The 22964-nt window shown below is 49.7% G+C and overlaps 1 protein-coding gene across 2 annotated transcripts in view; it reads right to left on the bottom strand.

The window, feature by feature from the left end:
• The window catches only part of LOC146197053 (transducin-like enhancer protein 4), a 35186-nt gene extending 13663 nt beyond the window's left edge, over window positions 1-21523 (bottom strand). Inside the window, exons 1-12 of one of the 2 annotated variants that reach the window (XM_084598786.1) lie at window positions 21083-21523; window positions 10207-10371; window positions 10075-10119; window positions 9734-9796; window positions 9389-9463; window positions 8380-8644; window positions 7328-7350; window positions 4868-4960; window positions 3759-3812; window positions 2160-2403; window positions 869-1008; window positions 394-458 (exon numbers count right to left, since the gene is read on the bottom strand). In XM_084598786.1, coding sequence (XP_084454912.1) covers window positions 394-458; window positions 869-1008; window positions 2160-2403; window positions 3759-3812; window positions 4868-4960; window positions 7328-7350; window positions 8380-8644; window positions 9389-9463; window positions 9734-9796; window positions 10075-10119; window positions 10207-10371; window positions 21083-21127 — 1277 coding nt within the window. In that variant the 5' untranslated portion in view covers window positions 21128-21523. Of the gene's footprint in view, window positions 1-393; window positions 477-868; window positions 1009-2159; window positions 2404-3758; window positions 3813-4867; window positions 4961-7327; window positions 7351-8379; window positions 8645-9388; window positions 9464-9733; window positions 9797-10074; window positions 10120-10206; window positions 10372-21082 lie in introns of both variants that reach the window. The other variant, XM_084598785.1, reaches the window with a different exon arrangement.
• Window positions 21524-22964: the final 1441 nt, after the last annotated feature.

Consider the following 22964-nt stretch of genomic DNA (forward strand, 5'->3'; position numbering starts at 1 on the left):
TGAAAGTGATTGAAGTGTGAGGTCCGATTTCAATAAATGTCTTGTTTTTTCTCTCTCGTATTATATGCGGTAAAAACTTTTTTTTTCCATTTCGCGTCTCCAGAATTTCACCTCGTATTATATTCGGGTTCGTATTATACGCGGGTTTTTACGGTAATGAATAACAGACAGCTAAATTAGGAAGAATACATAGGATAAATAAAAAGTTAAAAGGCTAATTATCTAAAGCCTAAATCAGAATATGGAAATCAGTGTTGCTGAGAGAATGAAGGGCACCGAGATACAGTTTTCATTACCCTAGCTCATCTCCTAAACCTAAGAAAAACGTGCTCCAGATTTATTATGGTACACATGTAAGATCTCCCGGCAGAAAGATCACATTGTGAAACTCACGGTTTTCCTCCTGGTATAGATCCAAATCCAGGACCCCGCATCGAAGGATGTGGCTCGTAGCCAACCTGCATTGCAGAATTAAACTGCAATCACAACCACAAAAAGAAAGGTAAATAAAACAAGGAAAGAAAAACAAAAACAGAATGACACGCAGGCACAAAAAGTCACCACTACGATGTTAACCGCCATAAGTTTAACCACACAGCTTTAAGTTACCAAGTTGGCAGATTCGAGCACACTTAATCTGCCAATAATGTTTTTGCACCATTGTCTGCTCAATAACTTGCACCAATCTGCTGCCTTTGCAATACCATCTGCACTCAAGCACCTATGACACAAACTGAAGGCAAACGACCTGACAAAAAAAACTCGTGTTACGACTGGGAAAGGATTGCCATTCATTGTCACAAAAATGACTACATCTATGTCGTGTAACGCTACTTCTTGTCCTACAAATAAAAGGGAGTGCTCTCACCAGTCCCCTGGAGTAAGAGTTTAGGGCCGGTCCAATGCTGTTGTGCAGGACGCCCTGGGGATAAGCTGCAGCACTGAGATCTGCTGGCATGCCGTGACCACCGGGTGCACCGCCGTGGAGGGGGTACGGGTATGGAGGCCCTGCACAGTGAGGGCGCAACCGTATGACTCGACCCACACCACACCATTCCTCCCAACAGAACATGGTTTGTCCAACCCGTTGCACTGCTTACAGTTCAGGGTGTTCAGTCATAAGCTCATCCAGTAACATGCAGTGATGCAGAATGTGCCTCTACTTTTTTCTCACATTTGGCATACCTCACCAAAACACCCAAGTAAAATCGGTTCCACACTCAGACTGCGTGGAAAAACTGAAGTTAGTCGGTATTGATCGATTACCACATTCTAAAGGCAAACAGGCTAATTATTTTCGCTAAAAATGAGCCATTTTAAAGAAGCCAGAACAGACTAAAGAAAATGAACTACAAATATTGTTTGTTGCCAATGGCCGTTTTCCTAAGCAAACAGAAATGTTGTGAATTCACTTTTTATGAATCAAATCTTCCTGACACTGGGCTGCACTGCTGTTGATTGCCAACAGTGATCAAACAGTAATGTTTGGTAATGATGTCACGAGTTAAAGTGGAAAAATGAGAAAAACGAATGTCCCATTTTTAAACCCTGAGTGTCACACAAACCATTTTTTTTTCTTTTCTAGGAACAAAAATTGGATGGAGCTGTCCTCATTAAAAAATCATCTGAACAAGCAGCACAAAAAAGAAAAAAATCAGGGTTTGGGCCATAATCTAGTATAAGCACAAACTGCAAAATAAACAAGCAATGAACATCTAAAGAAGAGCACAAATAAACTAGCCTTTACAGTGGCAGTTTTGCTCCCTCCCACTTTGAAGGTGTTTTCTAGGAAACACGAACAACATTACTGTTTAAAACAAATCCTTACAACAAAAAAGCATTAGCTAGTCCAGCTTCTTACAAGCGCTGCATTTCGATAATATGGGAAAACACCATTGAAAGCGGCGATGATTGTAGCGATAGTAAAGAGTGCACAATCTTGTTTCGGGCGCCACTAGTCCTAAACACTCCCACAGTCTGTGATATTCACAGCACTGCTCCTTACTTTTCCTACACGTATTACGTCCTTTCAATCCACAAGTGAGGCAGGGAGCGAGAGACCTGGTTTGTTTAGTAACCGCGGTGAGCATATGTTTTGCTCAGTGCAGCACATGCATTGGTACAGCCAGTACAACAGCCAAGTGGAAGCAGTTCCATACCAAGGGCAGCAGCCTTGGACCCCTTGTGGGAAGAGGATGGTGCTGCACCGGTGGGCGTGGCTGCCTTGGGAGTGGGTGTACCACCACCCTTGTCACCGCCCCCTTCCTTGTGCTTGGAGGAAGATGGCGTGCTCGAGTTGGAGGAGACGCTCGAATGGGGAGACCCGTGAGGCTCCTTCTTGAGGCCCTTGTCAGTGCCGTTTTCTCTCGGCGACAGTGCCCCGTTGGGTGCGCCCACAGAATCCTGCGTGCATCGTTCCAGAAAATGACGCACATCAGACCCCATAGAATCATGCAAGTCATCCTCGCCAAAAACTCTACATATCTGATAGTCCTAGGTAACCTTTGGAAAAACGCAGTGCAAAATGTACTCGCTGTGGTGGCTCAGTGGCTACGGTGGTTAACTCCCTATCCCAACTATGTGGGAAGACATCTTTGCTGTAGTGACCAAACTTTGATAAAGGCAAAACGAATTAACTGCCTCATGCTGTGCGAGAGCAATGCACATTAATGAATATGCAAGTTTAATCTGCAGCCCTGTATCATAGCACTCCTCATTGCTTCTGTGCAGCTAGAAGACATTAAATTCCATATAAGGTAGAAGCAACAGCTCAACATTATCTTATCAAATTCTACAACAGGCTGTCTGATATTCATGTCCCAGCAGTATCAGTCAGGCTGGTGATGACACCTATGAACTAAACAAACGAAAAGCTTGAAGCTACCCTAAATCTCAATTCACTCTATTATAAATTCTGGGATTTAACATCCTGAAGCAATGCAACGGATATGAGGAGTGCAATAATGGAAGGCTTCCGATTAATTTAGATCGCCTAGACTTCTTTAACGTCATGTAACATACAGCACATACATGAGCACATTCTGCGTTTTGCCTCCATCAAAACCCGGCCCCTGAGGCTGGTACCCAACAGAGTTCCTTTGACTCAGTAGCCGAGCGTCCTAACTTCAAGGATGATAATGCCACCTTACCCGCTTGGCCCCAAATATGACACTTTTTATGACCCATTTCTCCCCTTCCTGTAATCACATCAGCCTTCATTTTTACTGGAACATTCTATCCCTACAGATGAACAAAAGTATACTAACTGCAAATCTTTCGATTCCTTCTGAAAATAAGGTTTGCATTTTGGTTGACCTTAGTTTTTTAGCCGGACATACATACCTTTGGCACCTTAATTCACTTAATTTAAAAGCAGTGACGAGGTCAAAAACGTTTGACATGTAGATGTCTCGCATGCTTTATTTCTTTATCTATATCCTTTTTTGCTAACTTCATCTCCACACATTCTGTAGTTGCAACTTCGTCTCCACGCATTCTGTAGTTGCCAGCAGTCGTTACCCGAAAGTCACAGGGTGAGAAGTCGATCTTCCTATTTTCCAGTTGTTTCCAGCTGTTTAAGAGCCACACATCATCCGCTTTCATCCAAACATTTTTGCACGCATGACAAAAGCATGAAGTTAACATGACCGGTAAAATTAAATTCTCACATGAGCTGCACACACTATAAACGAAGCATACTCTATGAGCCAGATGCATGAAATGCCAATACTAGTCATCCAGCAAGCAAAAGTGCTCACCTCGTTGGCAACGTCAACCACCAGCTCTTGGTCACTCTTCTCTCCATCACTATCCTGGAAGAAAAAAAAAACAACAATAATCATCAGCATGCACCAACGACAGCACATTTTTCATTACTTCTAGTGAGCAAGCTCTGATGAAATCTTCCCTTCTCTTAAATGAAAATATATATTGAAAATTCAACACAAGCAATTCACACACAAAAATTATTTGTAATTTCAGCAGCAGAAAACAAAAAGGCCCTCGGCCACACTGAAAAAATACTAGGGGCGTAGCCACACTTCGGTACTACTCACAGAACACATCACCATGTACAGTTGGCGTGGCACAACGCTGCCCATGGTCATTTGCCTTGAACTAATTTTATTTGGAGTAGACAGACTGCTTTCCCAGCCACCAGAAGTTGGCGCATCTTAAGAAAAGGAATTATACTGGAAGTTGCTGCTGTTTATTTTCGTGAGGCAAATATTTTGTGACCACTAAATCTCGTGACATAACGCAGGAAAAAGAGGCTCCTTATTTATGCCTTCTTCCCTTCTCTGCGAACTTCAAGATGCTGCAAAGGTAAATATGTCACTCACACTGCATAGTGTCCTAGTCCAAAGGAACACAAATTCACAAGAACTCAGCAGTTAATACTGAAAGACAGCTGATATACTGAAAGCACGCCTATTTCTCGGCACTCGGACATTAGAAGACAAGAAAGTCATTCCAAAAAATTAAAGCACATTCATTATTCTTGAAAAGAGACACCATTCAATAGAGTTACACTAGAGTTCACCCCTTTAGTTCCAAGCAGGCACAACTTGCTGCTGCCAGATAAATATTTCTTACAAAATATAAATGGGAATTTTTCCTAAGTTATTTGCGGAACCTATTTTCAGCTATGCGTATGCGATAATTGCGAAAATTATGTCCTCTATCCGCAATGTGGACCAAGCCTTATCTCAGAGCTTTTAATCATAGGCAGCCTCACTTTAAATGCTACTACTTGTCCTCCAGTGGCCCCAGTAGGCAAGACACTAATGCACCGGTGTAGAAGCACTACCTTGTGGTATGGCCCTAACCACTTTCCAGTACTACTACAGGCTAGCGGAAGCATGTTTACCTTGTCCTCTTTCTTGCGCTTTTTGTGGTCATGGTCGATGTCTGGCGAGCGGGCTCGGAACTTTTCCCTCTCTCCTGGTGAAATGGAGTTCCTCTGGAAATCAACCAAATTACAACATGTGAGCCTCAACTGACAAGCAATATGCATATAAAGCAAAGCGTGCCCATAATAATGACATGCACATCAAAGGCAAAGGGCACTGCTCATTTAATTGCTATGTGCTCATAAGATACGTTTGTATCCAGGTTCCTCTACCAAACTCCTGGTCTTTAAACTAATTTCACCAGGAATTTTATTTTCTCGCAATTTTAGCACTCAAATAGAAAGATAAAAGGTAATGCGCGTGAATATTTAAGCATTTCCAGCATGCTTAACCTCTTAGCAAGGACCCAAGGTAAGATCTTGCATTAATAGGGGGAGGGTGTTGTTTCTAGAGAGCACACGCCAAACAAAACAACTGCCAACAGTAAATAATGGGGGATGGAAGTGAACTACGCAGCCTACACAGACATTTAGAAGAATTTTGAATAAAATTATTTCCATCCAACAACCTTTACAAGGACGCCACCAATGGCTGGGGTTAAGGCACAACTTGGTTGCTGAAAATAAATATATATCAGGATGCCAATAATGGTCCCAGTCTCGCCACCCATAACTAGGAGGTATTCCTCAGGTATTACACAGATAAGAAAATTTATTGAGCTTTTTTTTTTTTTTTAATGCAAAAGTCTTCCCTATGTTGGACAAGGAAAGCCTCTGGCAATGATGGTCTCTCACAGGGCACCAAACTAAGCTGACTGAAACACAAAGTAACCCAGTAAGGAGATAAGATCCCATTCAGAGAAAAAAACTGTACAGGTGCTTCCCCTTCCAACAATGTGCTGGCTTCACAACCTGCCACAGTTTTCAACCTAAATAATCCTGTTGATTCATGAGCACATCAGCACCAGTTCAACAGAGTTTAGACATACTACTGATGAGCACCTGGCCCCTTGCTGTAACAATAAACCAAAGCCTCTATGTCAAATCACTTGCATGATCCCCCACTGCAGCCTCTGCCTCCCCACATGGGCTCTATTTATGGACCTCCTTTCTCAGCCCCCATCTCCTGTATTGCAAAAGAAATGCAGAAAAGGAGGAAGCCCACTTCCCCACTTGCAAAACATGCATCAATAAAACAGAGGCACACAAGACAAGCTGTTAGAAAAGGGGGGAGGGGGGTGGGGTGCAGGAAGGTCTAAAAATTATAAAATTGCAAAAATTATAGAAGAAAGGATAAAACAGGACTACCAGAATCTACCCCCCCCCCTCCCCCCTCCTCTTTGGCCACCCTTCCAACTAAAGAATACCGCTCCCCGCGGAACGGTGGGTGGCGTTCAGACAGGAAATGCGAGAGGCCACGCTGGTTTCTCAGCAACAAAATAAAGAAGTTCCCCCTCCACCCCCGTGTGGCATTCCCTCCCATGAAACCGCGACTCGTTACCCGCTTCTCGGAGTTCGCGCGGGAGAAAAAACAGACGTCGCCCCGCGGCTGCAGTGGGGAACCTACTCTGCTGCGCTCCTTTGTTGCGAGAAAACTGTTCTGTTGCCTCAGAGGGAAAAGACGGAGGGGGGAGGAAAGGAGGGCTGAAGTGGGTGGCGCGTACGCAGAAGCCCGCGTCATCCCACCCCTCCCCCCGCGCTTCCCCTTCTTTTGAGCAGGGCCCCGCGAGACTCAAAGCAATAAAGTGGGCGCCCTACTCCCCGCGCGGCGGACGCCAACCGACACTCGTACGGCACCGCAAATTGCCGGCCGCCGCGGCATGCTGCTTCCCTTCACCAGCTTTCGGTATTTTTTCGCTGAAAGCCTACAATGGCAAGGGGGAGTGGAAACCCAGCGCCGGGGATCGTCCCAGCGAGGAGCAATCCGTCAGCAACAAAGGCGCCTGACAATCGACCAGCGCTCCCTGCCCCCTCCGCAACCTTCCGGGACGGGTGGCGGCGCGGTCGGTGGGGGATAGAAGACGAGAGTGAGTGGGGTATATGCCGGTCAACGAGCACTTGTAGCAGGGTAGAGAGCACGCGTCGCGAAACATGCATGCATCGACCCCTCTTCGAGCTGCTGGCACACACGAGAGACGCCCATGCAGGAAGCCCTTCTTGGACGGGACCACGTGGACGGGACGGGACGACTGCACCGTTCGCGGCACGCACAGGAAAAAAAAAAAAAAATAAAGAAAAAAAAAACGGGATAGAAACGGGGAGTAACCAAACGCTTGCAGCGCTCCCCTCCGAGACCAACTCCACAGAATTCGCCTTTTCGACGGCTCCTTGTCTGGCAAATCTTTCATAGCCACGTACACACGGACGTCTACGAGGTTTTCCCCTCGATTATAAACGGTTTATTTCATCAAACGTAACGTGAACATGTCACCTCGGGCACGCACAAGGTGAGCTGTAACATTAAAACGGGTCACTTACATGCCGCTCTTCGCTGCTGTGAACTGCACCGGTGACCAGGGCAGCCAGGTACAAGCGTTCAACGATTCACGACAAAAAGAAAATGGGGAGAGGGGGACAGGAAGGAGAGGAAAATGGCAAATAAGAAGCGATGCATTGAAACACTGTAACACACGCACGCGAGCGCGAGAAGGCAGACTGCATAGTATCGATTTCATAACACAAGGTCGTGAAATCGACCGGCAAAATGTTCGAGTGACTCAACCCTCTCAGCAGCAAGACCCGTGTAAATGGTCATGTTACCGATTACTCTCGTCATCGCTCTCGGACAGCGCGAGTTTGGAAGTGCATGTATTTTACTTCCTGGTGCAGTAAGGACTGGAGTTTTGCTGCCATAAAGCAAGCCTGCAAACACCGACGGGCAGACATCACGATGAAGTCACAGGCGATAACTCGCCTGCAGTTGTCAACTGCGAAAACGTTGAGTGCAGCCGAATTTTTTTTTTTCTTTTTGCTCGATAACCGAGGGCTTGCACCGGTGCTGTCACAGTAAATTAAACAATGCGGAACGCGCAAATAAACGCGAAAACCACCAGAAACAAAAATTACATTTCGTCACAGGTAAGTCCACAAAGACCAGCGTATGCTGCTGTCCCCTTCCTGCGCAGAGGACTACAGTCGAGCTATGAGGGCCGCCACAGTGGGGTAGTTCAGGATTATTTTTTGCAAATCTTAGAGCTTTAAAACACTAGGAACTTAGAGCTTTAAACACTATTTAAAACATTAGGAAGTTTTAAATAGTGGAACCCAACCAGTTATGAGGAAAGGGCAATTGCGGGGCGACAATGCGCACGCGCGGACTGCTGCTATGAATAGGCGAGGGGTGCGGTAACCTAGGCATGCGCATTTGCGCCCCGCTTTTACACTACTCTCCAAACCGACGAGGTCTACCTAAATCGAACTCTCTATTAACATGCCCTGACACCGCACAGCTGCAAGGGCGAGACAAAGCGCAAAGCGGGTAAACATGTCGGATATGTATCCTGCAACAGTATTAAAATCCTAGCACGCACCGGATGCCGACCGCTTGTCGTCCGACGCGGCGGCTGCGGCAGCGGCCGCCGCTGCTGCGGCCGCAGCGGCTCGGTGGTCTTTGAGGGCAGCGGCCGCGGCAGCCAGGTGAGTAGGCGGCGGGGGCGCGGCCAGCGACGACAACGCCAGCAGTCCCGCGGCCGTGCTCGGGGGAAGGCCCGCGCCCGGGGGCTGCAGGCCGGCCATGGCCGCGTGAGATAGCATGGGCAGCGGGGGTGCGGGCATCTGCTGCGCCTGCATTTGGTGCTGCGCACCGGGAAAATCAAATGATGATATATAGTCATGACGCTCCGCCTCTCCGAATCATCGCACGACACTGCCCTTTACTGCAAATCCCAATCGACCATGCGAGCAACTCTTTCGTGGCATGTGGAGAGGTTCGATCCCTCCTGCCAGCGAAATCGGGAAGATGTAGACGAGTAAGGTATGGCCCCATAATGCGTGCTTTCGGTGCACAGGAGCGATGTAGGTAGAAAATGAAGCGCCTCTACCTACACCACGGACGTATGCCACGCTTACGCAGTCAAAGCAAAAAATATCAGATTTCATGAAAAACAAATTTTGTACTCCTGGAGGTAACGACAAATGGAAAGAGAAGAAAAGAAGCTACGCAGACTCGAAGCCTGGGTGAGACACACCTGGGCCCGTAACCTAACTCGCGTCAATTTCGAAAACAATAAAGGCGCGCTGTTCTCGCCTGGAGCTATGGGAGGGGTGCGGGGGTGCAAAAAAAAAAAAAAGGAAAAATTCGTGCTGCGGTACGTTCAAAGCGGACGTGGCGGGGAGACGCGGCCTCTGTGGCTCGCCTATGCTTCGCGCGATTACAGACAGGCGGCGCAGCAGTCGCATGAGCTCGGCTAAAGACCAAAGGCTAAAGACTTGTGCTCGCCTCTGCGTCATTTCTAAGGGGGGTATCGATAATGCATCGAATGACAAAAAAACAAAAAAAAAAAGACAAAGCTGCGGCTTCCGCAGTCAGGCGTCACGTACCCCAATGATGGCGTTCAGTTCGGTCATGGTGACCTGCTTGGCCCGTTCCACAGCGGCCGCCACCTGTTGCTGGTGCTGCGTTGCAGAGAAGATCAAAGCATCGTCTATCAGAGTTCGGTGTGGCCAGGATCCAAAATTCTTTGCAAATGAAATGAGCCAGTACGATTGGTGGCCTTTTTCGACAACACACACCCCTCTCTGCACATGAAATGTCGTTGCGCCAACACACCTGATGTTTCAGACGGTTGATGCGAAACTGGGGGGGGGGGGGGGGGGGGGGGGGGTCTAAACAGTAGCCAGCGTTTACCACGAACGTGCCAACGATTGCGGAAAAATTCAGCGTACCTCTTGGGAAAGGAAAGGTAGTATCTGAGCGATGATGGCGTTCAACCTCTTCGCGATCTCCGTCTGCAAAAAGGAAAAACTGCAGTCACTTCCTCGTCCGCCCGTGAAAAGCGCACAAATACAAGCCCCGAGATTCACGCAAAAGGCCCATCTCGCGAATTTGATTGCAATCTTCCCTCAGCGAGCTACAGCGAGAGAGACAGCTCGTCGGAAAGAACGCCCAAGTAGAGCATGCAACCACCGACTTCAACAGCGGATCGAGGGTTCAAGACGTTCGCCAGCGTTTCACGTGGACGAATGACATAGGCATGACGTCATGTATGGATTCGGATCAGACTCACCTGTTTGTGCATCTCCACGTTGAGACCGTAGGACATCTCGTAGTACTGCGAGGGAAAGCACGCGCGCTGACATCAGTGACGCGCACACGTCACAGCGTCGAGCCCGTTGTCGCAAGGGGCCGTGCCACTCACCATGACGTAGTGCCTTTGCATCTCCGTCTTCTCGCTGGCCAGCTTCTCGCACTCGAGCTTGAGGCTGTGGTACTGGGCCTGCAGGAAACCGAACTCCTCCTTGATGCGGTCGCATGACTCTGTCACCGTGAACTTGAACGGCTGGCCCGCCTGGGGCGGAGGACCCTGGGTGGAAATAAGGAAAGATGTTCCCAGGGTATTTGCCTTGCATTTTTTAACCTTACTTCAAGCGTTACCCTTCATTTGATATAACTGTCGCGGCTATAGTTGTCGCAGCCACACCGACGCAAAGGCAAGGAGGGATCTCGGAAGTTTTTTGTTTTTTTTTTTTTTAATCGCGAAAGCAATACTACTCGCACTTTCAAGCCTTCGCGTGACCCGGCCGCAGTTACGTTTGACCTTAAGCGGAGTGACGTCACACCAGCTGCAAGATATGGGGGACCAACTCGCTCCTTCAGATCGCCCAGACGCAGTTACGGCGCGCGGTTGCTGCGCCGCTCACCTGCGGCGCTACTGTCGCTGTGACGTCACACCAGTTGCTATATATGCTGGCGCTGACTGCTCTAGCCGAGATACTTCACTATGTCGTCGACTAGTAAGGCTAAGGAGAGAGCTGATCGCCAATGTGAAGCCCGGAAGAGACAAAGAGCCACAGAAACCGACGAAGAAATGATGGGCTGATGAGTTATGTGTGACTCTGGGGCACGGCACTTCCGGGTGTCAATCCCCCTCCCTATCTGACAACGGCAGGGAAGAACGGCTTTCAAAACTACAGGCACGAGATGCAGCTCGACGAAAGCGTTCTACCTCTACGGAAGCGTAGACAGGCAATTACTGCTTTCGCAATTCTCCAGGCTTAACCAAGTTGAGCCACAGCCATTTTTTTTTCTTCAAGACACTTATAAAATAAGTGGAGGGCGTCTCATTTTAATGTTTTGTGCTGGCCCTGCGAAGAACCACACATATATGCGCGTGCATGGGTGTGTGACAAATCGAGGACTGGTCGCAGTGATAACGCCATGTTACTGTAATGCGCAGCGGAAAGATAGGAGTGTTTTGTCACGCTGCAATCGACGGAATGAAACCGAACCGGACCAGTGCCGGGTCCGTCGGTCCGCATTCGGCAGCAGCGCGTTTGACAGCGGCGAGCCTCTCCCAGTCCTCAACACCACCCTGCTATTTTTTTATAGCTGATGACTCTCGCCGAATCTGGAATGCGAACTAAGCAAAGCCACCACCAGTAATGAGCGACAAGGTGACAATGAATCACTAGCGGGCTGGTCAACACTGCCTAAATTTGCCTTTGTTTCCGCTTGTAGTACACGCTCCCTGACTGAATAGGATCAGCTCTTTGCCATGAATGGATGAGTAAACCCACACACACACACACACACACACACACACACACACACACACACACACACACACACACACACACACACACACACACACACACACACACACACACACACACACACACACACACACAGTGATGAGACCAACCCCTCATTCCCTCATCTTATTTTTGAATAAATATATTTGAAAGGAGTGCACTGTATGCTATATTGTATCTGAAGTTTCTATGCCTGAACGAATGTACTCATCGCGATTTAATTGATCATTAACGTCAGCGCTGCCTACATTAAAAGCAAGTAAACTCTTCTTATCAAGCATTCATTCTTTTATTAGTTCGCACTTTAAAGATCACGTGTATTGCAGTAAAGGGCGGCGGCAAAGCGAATAAGGTAATGGGACGGACGAGAGCCTCATTACACAATTGCAGGAGAAAAAAATTATACAAAAAAAAAAAAAAAACAGCCCCTACAATTCAAAGTGACTGCACGTCCGTATCACAATGCGATTCACACTTGGCGAGAAAACACAATGCGGCGTTTCACGGTATTGTCGACACGTTACACGCGCACACTGCGCGAAGAAAGAAAACGACGTTGCAGCGGGGGCTCTTAATTGGCTTGGCAGCCTGCCTAACGAGTGCAACCCGTCGAACCGGTAGGAGGGCGCGTAATTTCATTCCCGCGATTACCGGCGGAAAAGAACCTGCGCGAAAAGAAGGCAATTATCGAACCTAACAGCACACGGAAATGAAAGCGAAGACAGGCGGCCGCGTGTGGACCGCCGGTTCCCGGATGCCGATTATGGAGGTCAAAAGAGACAAAATACCATACGCAAGTGGTAGGAGGTTGCATTCCATGAAACTACAGAGGGCTCTCAAGAGGTTGTTTCATAAAACGAACGAGTACAGATCAGTGGCAGCATCTGCAATGATGAAATACGTACGCCTGACCGGTAAAACCCGTTTAAAAAAGAACCTTGACACCTTAACCTGCCGGCTATAATCAAAGTCTCGGCACATGTGCGCCCAACGAGTGATATTCTCCGCTTCCCACGTGTCAGTGAAGCCACGCCTTAGGCCAGCCTGAAAGGATCGAGTACGTCACACTCGCACATCGATTTCTAAAAGGTCGGCTCCTACCAATTTGCGCGCGCATGGATGCGGGCGTATTCCGACCGTATCGCGACCGCCAAGAGAGATCAACCCACTCTCTCTGCCCGCAGGGTCGACCCTCTTCGGAAAAGGTCCGTGGGCACGGCGCAAAAATGAGTAACACGCACGTGCGTTGTTACACGAACACAGCCCGACAGAGTTGACACACGCGCCGGGAGACCGCGTTCCTTCTTCGGGCCGATTGAGGCGTCGCCCAGTCGGAGCAACGCCGCGCTCAACCAGCGACGACGACCCATCAGCGTGTCGACCTCGAAAGGCGCGCTACATCATCGCGGCCGCACATGTCAGCCGCCGGGCGTTGCGGGCCGCTGTGAGAAGGGGAGAGAGAGATAGAAAGACAGCAGCGCGCAAACGAGGGGCGAGAAAGAAAAGCGGTCGAGAGAAGAGAGACGCAACAGCCCTCGGAGCAAGGCAGGCAGCCAGCGTTGGAGACGTGTGCATGTATAAACGTCGCGAACAAGAACGGGATACATAAGAGGTTGGGAGGGGAGAGAGAGCGGCCACGGAGTAAAATGACACACACACACACACAAAGCGGCTTGAGAGCGCGTTAGCTCAAGCGGTTGGCGAGAGGGTCGAACGCAGCCGCTGCAGATTTTTGACTTGGCGAGCTTCGGGGCATCTTTCGCTCCGCGCAACGTTAACGGGTCGGGGAGAGAGAGAGACAGACGGCAGGAAAGCGTTCCGCACCCGCTCGCTCGTGCGCAGCGCCAACGTTGTAGCTCTGCCGTGATTGCTGTCAGAAATAGAGTCGCACTTACAGCGAGCGCACGGCGTGCCACTCGACCGCTTCTTCGGCCACGTCTCTCCAAAGGTACCCGCGAGCTGCGTTAAATATCTTCCTTGATAGCCTGTTGTGTTCTGCCTCGCTTCAAAGAGGAGAGACACACACATCTATCCAGACACGACGTGGGGAAAATCGCTTGCACGTGAGAAGTGGACACGGATGGGCCTCCCGTGTAGGCCGCAGGCCGTACGATAGCCGCTTCGGCTGCAACATTTAGCGGTGGCGCCGCGAGCTATTACTACTTCCTCCTCAACGCGCGATGTGAACAGACGATATATGGCTCCCGAAGAATGCGTACGTGCTTTGCACAACTAACCGAGCAAAAGGAGAGTGCCTCTCAATAACGTTATCGCATCACGGTTTATACAACACCTTTACGCTTATACGAATTTAGAATTACTTTAATTTCCCCCTTGTTCTTCCAAGTGAAAAAAAGACGACGAGGGACACGCTGCTTTTTATCAGCTTCATGGGCGATTCGTGAAGTTATCTTCCAAGCGGGCCTGCATATTGTCCCAATAATTGAGAATAGACACTCGGAAGAGTTACGCTAACAGCCGATTGACAATACTGCTTTGAAATCCGCTTTCTATACCCCACTAGTTCGAATTCCTCGCCCGCACTTTTCGTCCCGCTATGACGTCATTTCTACCGCCACCACGTCACGGCAGAGGCGACAGCAGTTGGCCGGATGGATTCGTTTCACCGCCACGAACGAAAAGGCAGGGGGGCCAGTACAGGAGCAGAAAAGAAACCCAGCCGGGCGACCCCGGTGAATCGTGCGCTTCAAAGCCGGCAGTAATCGGATTACACGCGAGGGGGGGCAAGAAACAAAATTGCATAAGGAGCGCCGACGCACCGGCGAAACGTTACGAGTGTGCGTACGTAGCCTCTTCAGCGCAACACCAACTACAAAAGAGCAAAAGGAAAAGCTCGCAAGCGCCGAGGGGCAATTTTAGACCGCTGATGAGCGGTCCCAGGACGCTTCGAGTGGCAGTTTCTCTCTCTCTCTCTCTCTTTTTTTTTTTTTTTTTTATGGGAGAGCATGTACTCCATGACTATTTTCCAAGTCTATTATGAATTGTTGGCAGGCGTCGCCCGCAGTACAGTGTCGAAAAATTCTTCCTGCAGGTGATTTACAGCTCAGAGTCGCGGTTTCGACCCCGGCCAAGGTGGCTACGTTTCGATAAAGGCGTTCTGCATACTGTCAGATTTCGGCGCACGCTGAAAAAATGCCAGCAAGTCCAAATTATTCAGGAGCCGTTAGATGCACAGGTGAATATAGATTCATGTAGAATATAGATTCATTGAAAAAAACAACCACTGATGCATATAACTAATCAACGTACATAGGAACTTAAATTACCACGCTTTCCGCTGCCTCCGGAAGCGGCAACTCTTTCGGGACAGGGAAAAAAAAAAAAAAAAAAAAAAAAGAAAGAAAGAAAAAGAAACACAGGTGATCATGAAGGGATCTTGAACAAATTTAGAAATGCAGTATTTGCACCACCCAGGAGTAACACATATACAAAAATATAGCTACATAAATGTTATTTCACGCATTATAATGACATTTACTTTAAGCGTAATACATAAAAGATCACTCGAACCTTTGGAAGAAATTTACAGTTGGAAAACCTAAAAATAAAAAAATATTAATAAAAGTCATAATATACAAACTGGTACAATGTCCCAAATCTTATTTTTGAAAATATGGCTTGTTTATCAGGTTATTTTTTCCTAGGGGGGTAGGGAGGAGGATGCCTTTCCCATCCAGGAGGGATATTTTACAGGCTAAAAATCATGCTGAATTCTTTTGGTCCAAGAAATATGATTCCAATGGTACTGCCCATCCAGGAATGATCTATAAAATCCATTCCAGGCTGGCCGACCTCTACGGCACTTCATTTGCACAATTCGGCATTTTTTTCCTGGGGACGGTTGAAGAACTTTTTTCCACCTATACACACGTATAGATGCAATGATCCTATAGAAGGATGTTAAAGCATTTTCTTTAAAACCGGGTGGCCGGGGTCAGAACTGACATTATAGGTCAGCTTTACCAAGATCAGCGAAGGAATGTGGCGACTTCTGTCAGTTCAGTCGGGCGTTGAATCAGTTTGGAATAGTTTAGTTATAATGAAACACTTGCCTGTCCCTGTATTACTGAAAGACTCTGCTTGTTTACTTACTCTCCCCCAAGACCCGTCTGAAAAAGAAAAGAAAAAAAAAAAAAACTTGCCCGGCAGTGAAGTGGTTTCTGCCCAAAGACTGTGAGCATCAAAAAGTGAGACATTAAGCATACCATCTGAGCAGCAACTGCGTGCCGTCAATACGCAGGCGCAGGTCACCTTTAAGGCGCCAGGTAGCGTCACGTGTGCCGCCCAGTGCGAGAAAGCGGGCGTGGCGAGCTGTGCGATGCTCACGCATTGCACTCGCGTCTAGCCATCACTCAGCTGCAATTTTTTTTTATCTTTATATTTTTTTGGTAATAAGCTTTCACAACCATTCGGACAATATGACTTAAAATCTCCGCGTTCTTGACACAATTTTTGGTTGCAGACGAAAGAGCAGCCGCTCCGCGCTCGGGGAAACTGCGTTGCACAAAAGGAGCCGAACCGTGTGAAAAGTGAAAGGGGAGGAGTGTAGCGCGCAGCCGACCAGCGCCAACGGTTCCGGGCTTCGATCCGCACCTGTTGCAGCCGCAAGCAAGGGACGCCGCGCGCGTCGACCAATGTGAGCCGCGAGAATGCTCTTGTCACCTGCTGCTCCCGAACGCGATCCATTGCGACGCGCGGATCGTTGTAGCGAGACGCACAGAAACCGCCGTTTTTCTTTTTCCCTGCTGCGATTAGTGGCAGGAAATTTCCGAAGAGAACAAGTTCAAAGGTGGAAGCGGCACCGGCGCTGAGATGGAGCATTTATCGTCACTCGGAGAAGACGGTTCGGTTTTCCTAAAAAAAAAATTCTCACTAAGGGGGGAAGGGCACCGCAACCGCATCCCCTTCTCCCCCTGTACATTCCCCCCCTCCCCCCCTCTAGATTATGCTCCTTGCAACAGCAAGCCTCATCTTCCCGCTATCTGTGCAGAGCTAGTGTCTGGACACCAAAGCGGCGCTTGCATGCGAGTTATGGACAAGTTAGTGTGACCTTGCTTAGACAGACGCCTAACTGTACCAGCCCATGCCGGGCCATGCAGAAGAAGCTTGTGGAGATGAATCACAGACTTCAGCCCACCGTGGCCGCTAGCAGTCAACCACGACGTCGCATTTGGGCGAGGTGCCATCCTTTAACAGGCATTTTGTGCTTTCCAAGGAACGAGGTGTACCAGGAGGTGTCGGGCAAGCACATATAACGCTGCAGTGGCCTTCGCGGCGCACAAACTGCCCTCCTCTATAACCCCAGGCCCATATCTCTTCACAGGGGTGTACCAAGACTATTTCGAAGAGCATTTCTGGCCGCGCAGATGCCAACATTAGCGAGAGCACGGACCGAGGGGCTCGCTGAAACACGCTATTTTCGGCGGCACCCTTCCAGAAGCTGTACTCGTGATGGAAAGGGCGCAGACGGCGTGCGCACGGCGTTGTGGTCACGAGCGCATCTTTCTTCGTCACTCAGCGACGGCGTTTATGTACCGATCACCGGGGGAATGCAAACGGGAGCAATCGTAACTCATCCGCCGCTGCGTGCTGCCTTTGTAAATACACGCGGTACGAAGAGTGCGCCTGCAAAGAGGGGGGGCTCAGACACCGGCTACAGCAACAAGGCTCAACTCGGGCAGGGACCGGAAGCACCCGTTAAGCTCTAATCAGCGAACGCGCACCGGCGCGGTATTTCCCGCCCGATCTCAGACGAGCCCGCAAATAGCCGGGCGTTGCTCAATTCGTGCTGCCGTCCTCGTTCGGGAGGTGCCGTGTGTCATGGGTGGTACTCTTTATTTATTGTGTACAGTTTTTCTACGACTGGGGCGAAGACGGCGTCCACCTGACACAAAGGGAATGATGATCAATAAATCACCAGGGCCCGTATTCCGACTTTGCGTCGTTATCGAAGTGTCGCTATCTCACGTGACCTCGGTTCGTCCGATTGGTGGAAATGCTGGAACATGATGCTGCCACCTCTTCCGAATCCGTAGTGGCGGCAACACCCGGTTCCGGCGTTTCGACCAATCAGACGACTCGAGGTCACGTGAGATAGCGACACCTCGATAACGACGCTAACTTGGAAAACGGTCCAGGAGTCACTCCTATTTTCCTATTCTCTGATTTTATAGACTTATTTCCCCCCCCCCCCCCCTTGTTTTCCCCACCTACCTGCCCCTTGTACGACCCAGGGTGCCGACCCGTGTCAAAGGGCATAAGGTGGTGAAGGGTGGCTGTTCCTGGCCCAACGGAACTTGGGACGGTAGGTCACCGCCGCTTGCGGCGGGGGCTATTGGTTGGTTGGTTCATGGGAAGGGAAAGGCGCAGTATCTGTCACACTTGCTCTGTGGACACCTGAACCGCGCCGTAAGGGAAGGGACGAAGGTGGGAGTGAAAGTGGATAGAGAGAAAGGGGGGCCGTAGTGGAGGGCTACGGAGTAATTTCGACCACCTGGGGATCTTTAACGTGCACTGACATCGCACAGCACACGGACGCCACTTCGTTTCGCCTCGAAACGCAGCCGCCGAGGCCGGGATGCGGCGGGGGCTAGCCTGCCGCAGAATTTTTATCTGTTGTAGGCCGTCATTGCACCCGCCACCGCTTTGGTGGTGGACGACGGCTGTTGTTGCGGCACCTGTCTTTCTCTCCCTCTTCTTTTTGTTTCTTCTCTATTTTTTCTTCTGTCCGCACGAGGCAACGGAGGTGGCTCAGCTACAGAGTCAGTAGCAAGCCCGTGCATTTTCTTTTCCTTCTTCCTACAGCCACAACAACAACAAAGGGCAGGGCCCTTAGCATGATCATCAAGTGGGAGCAAAGAGTGCGTTGATTGCCGCAAACCACCGGCTGTATATAACTTGAGCGCGTGGCGTAAATAGTTATCGGTTGGTTTGGTTTGTAGGGTTTAACGTCCCAAAGCGACTCAGGCTATGAGAGATCCCATAGTGGAGGACTCCGGAAATTTCGACCACCTGGGGATCTTTATCGTGCACTGACATCGCACAGCACACAGACGCCTTTCCGTTTCGCCTCGACGCGCAGCACCCTGACGTCGCGTCTTCTGAAATGATTGACTTGAACGGCGGTAGGAAGGGAGGAATCGTGCCGGAACCTATCTTTGAGGAAAAAAGCCCCCCCCCCCCCCCCCAACACACAAACTCCTGTAAGGTCATGCATCCTAAACGCATCCTAAAAAAAAATGACACAATCGTCCAATCGTCCCGTGCACGAGTAGCTGATGGCGGACACCCTTGTTTTCAAGGGAAATGCAACTTATCCCAGGTCTCGATTTTTCATACGCATCTACAAATCGCCCTGAAGTGCCTACCTCTCACACGCAGCCTTGTTCTATTTGCAGCACAAAAGCATTTGTGTTTGCGCTGAAAACGACCCGCGTTGAACGGCCACACAAAGGGCTCAAAACGAGACGCTTCGCCAGCGCTTGGCTACTTACAAAAACTGTGTAAACAGCCAGATTGCAAAATGCAACTACTGACTGGAAATATTAAACAACGTGCATGTGAAAAAAAGAAATAATAAAGCACGTACTGAGCAGCTGGTAAATTTGAAATGCATTAGCTGCATACACGTGGATGCCTCTACCAACAGCGTCAAATGAAAACGAACAGGATAACTGAAACGTAAACCCGCATACACCAACAAACATGACATTCTGGAGAAGAAATACGACGGCAAATTTTGGTTCACTGTTTTACACCACAAACGCTAAAAATTAGTTTTTCTCACTCTGTAACTTGCAAGTTTTGTTTACAGAAGTGCCCTGCAAGGGAAGGAAGAAAGGATGGATTGAAAGAACTCAGGAGAGAACTCACTACTGCTTCAAATTTCAAAAGAGGACAAAGATCGTGTACAAATACTGCAAACGACGGCTGCGATGTAAACTGGCCACGTGTCAGGTGCAGCACAGATCACGTGAGGCATGGAAGGTCCATCATTTATTATCAGTTCTCATCTTGCACTGCATTAAAAACACGAAGCCGCGTTTATCCTTGCGATTTCTAGCGTTCACACAGTTTAGCTGTGAAATAAACATAATTAGAGAACATACTATTGGATTGCCACAGGCGAAACCACGTGGCGATTCATCATTATAAACACAACCAAAAATTTGCGTCTGTAGTCCTTTAACACGTATTCACGAAAAGACTAGACATAACACTCTTGTATTATGCCTCTACCTTAGTCCTACAAGCTACGTGGTAGTACCATTGTTTGAAAGATATCACCGATAGAAATGCGGAGCAAAATATACGGATTTGCAAAACAGGTCACTTGTGCCGATCTTTATCACGGTTCTCTAGACGCTGGAGATTACGCTGTGTTCGCGAGAACGAATAGGGACTGCACGAATATGAGATCCTTTTTATAGCGTTTTTGCGACAGATGGAGCGAGCGTGTGATGAGCAGGACCTATACATAAAAAGTTGCTTCATCTTACGACTGTAACTCGACTGTATACGTGGGAGGAGAAGGGCGGGGCAGACCGGTCAAAAGCCTGTGCCAAATCAGTATAAATTGCATTTCCTCGTTCGCTGACTCATGTCCCCAGCTTCCAGGTAGGAGGGCGGAAGGGGGGATCACATGAGAATAAGAAATCCGCGAATGATTATAGCGTTACAGTATAAAACTCGCTGCACGTAGCGGAACAGCGTTCCAGGGAAATTTCTGCTTGCCAAGGCGCCTAACGAGGCGACGAACACGAGCGTGCTGTCAAATGAGTTGCGCGGGTAGTACCGTGCACACAGAACTCGCAGAAATGTCCTGACCAGCAAAAGCGAAGGTGCAGCTGCTCCATCCAGAATACGCGAATACAATAGACAGACTTGCAACCTGTCAAAAGCAGCAGTGCGTGAATAAAAGCGTGACATGCATTTTCGGATCAAACCGATGCGCCGAAAGAATGTTTCGTTTACCACGGCCCCAGGCTTGACACGTGGCGGCACCTATCGGTGGTAACCGCAAGCAACCGCTTTTGGACGGGAAGACTAGGCCTAAACAACAACGGTTGTTGCAAGCAATGAACTTACGCGGTCACACTTGAGCGTTGTTGCTGTTCATGCAATCCCTTAGCCATTTTGTTATTTACCAGAGTGTGCTAGAACTACTTTTGAAGCGTGGCACCGACATCATAGCACTAGAAACACCTACGGGAACAATACTGCAGAGAACAAAGCCAAAGAACTGACTGACAGCTCGCTGAGAAACGGGTTTCAATGGAAGCCGCAGCATGACCATGTCACGTAGATGCGAGGACAACAAAAGAAAAAGAAACACAATGCAAAGCACAGTCGCGATCGCAACTACTCGCACACACGTTGCTACCGCGCCTGCACAGAGCCGAATGTTAACCAACTTAGCGTGCGGTCACGTGCGAGCATGCGAACTCTTGCGAGTGTGCTCACCGTGACAGGCATGGCTGAGCTCACGGGGTGTCTAGCCGGGTACATGACGGGTCAGCCTTGCTCCCGATGAGGCGTTCCACCGCCGCTACGAGGCACGCCGTTGGAGCGGCGCCATGACCGTATCCGACTGGCTAGTATCCGCTCCTGCTACCTGGTACACCAACGAAGACACATCCCGCACCACGAAGCACCAAGCGGACAAGCCGAGGAGATTCACCCGCGAGGCACAACTTCCCGGGTCGTCCTAGTCGGCGCAGTTGTTGGGAGCGCGCCGGCTTTCGTAAACGCGCGGTCTGCCGAACGGCGAAGAGCGATTGCGGAGCCCAGAGATTGGCTTAATCAACAAACATGACTGTTCCCAGGCGTCAGCTCGACCGCGCTGGCACCGCTTTAGAGCCGCTTTCCACGAGAAAACGTTGGGAGAAGCGCGGCCCCCTCATCCCCCGGTCGCGGAGCAGAGCGCGCGGGCGGAGCACCCACGTGGTTCCCGGTCACCGACGCGCTCCGCCTCCGTAGCTTTGCCGCGCGTCTCCCGACAGCTGGCCGTCAAAGTCACGCGGTCACCGACGCGCTCCGCCCCGCGCGCCCGCCTCGCGGCGCTAATACGATTTCCATTTCAGCGCTGCCGCCGGAGAGCGGCGGCGCGAGACGGCCGAACCGGGGGGCGAGGGAGAGGCCGCCGATCAGCGCCCCAAGCAAGATAATTATACAGAGCTTGATGTTGCCTTTGATGAGCACTTGAGCGTGTAGTGTTGATGTTGAACAAATGTTCAGAACCTGGCCCCGAGAAACCCTCCCGCCGCAGCAGCGGCGGACGAGCGCCTCCCCGCAGTGAGAGAACCCCCCCCCCCCCCCCCCCCCCCCTTATTTTTATCTTCTTCCAGCGCCGCGTCGCGTGTTATGGAGGCGACGCGGACGGCATTTATTTATCCCTCGTAAAGCGGAAAGAGGGCGGCCCCTGCGTGCCGCCTCTCTCTTGATTATTTCGCTCTCCTTCGCGGCGTTTTGTTCTGCGGCTGCCGCTGCTGCTTCTGAGGAGTGAAATTGTTCCCGCGCCTGTTTAACTCGAGAGCGCTCCTCTCCCGCGCCTGGGACGAGATCAATTAAACGCGCCCCCTCTTCCCGCCACTGCGGCGGCGGCAGGAGACCCGGCATACTTTTTGTTTTCTTACGTCCGCCGCTTGTCGCTGCCGCCGCCTTGGGCGTCCGCGAAGATCCGCCGCCACGAGAATCTCTCTCGATGCACTTGCCGCCGGACCGGCGCTCTATCGCCGAGTGCAAACAGCCACCCGCCCTTTTTTCCCATCGCTGCTCGTCGCTTTCAACCTGCGTGACTGCGAGCGAAGGCTCTTGGCGGCGGTATTAGTATGCGGCGGCCTGCGTAAGAAAAGACCTCTCGGCTGACGACTGAGTAGCTGTCTTGTAGTGCGTGCTTCAAAGTGCTAAGAAAAAAAGTTTGCATTCTTAGAAAGCAGCACCTAGTGTTTTGCACTTGCGCAAGAACGCAGACAGAAGAGACGGTAATTTAGCCATACGGTACAGTTTTACATCGCTGTTGTTGCAATTCGCTCCTTTTTGCAAGCGCTTATGTTACCTTTCCTCGCCTCTTTTCCACTAGCTTCTATACAAAAGAGACAAACTCGGTCTTGGCGACATTGAATTCAGTCATGAACTGTGCAAATGCGCTGGGACACCAATTAATCGGCTCAGTGGAGTGCTCGTGTGTACTAGCATTTGAATGTGCGAACACCAAAAAGAAAAGCGGTTCTGACTCGTGCAAGCAACTTTCCCTTATATTTTACGCGCATCCTGTTTCTTTTCCTTTTTGTGTGCGTGTGTTTTCTTTCTTTGCTCCAAGCATTCGGAGCTTTAAACAGGCGGC

The sequence above is a fragment of the Amblyomma maculatum genome, chromosome 3, assembly GCF_055883805.1.
Source record: "Amblyomma maculatum isolate TAMU_Amacu chromosome 3, ASM5588380v1, whole genome shotgun sequence".
Taxonomy (NCBI): domain Eukaryota; kingdom Metazoa; phylum Arthropoda; class Arachnida; order Ixodida; family Ixodidae; genus Amblyomma; species Amblyomma maculatum.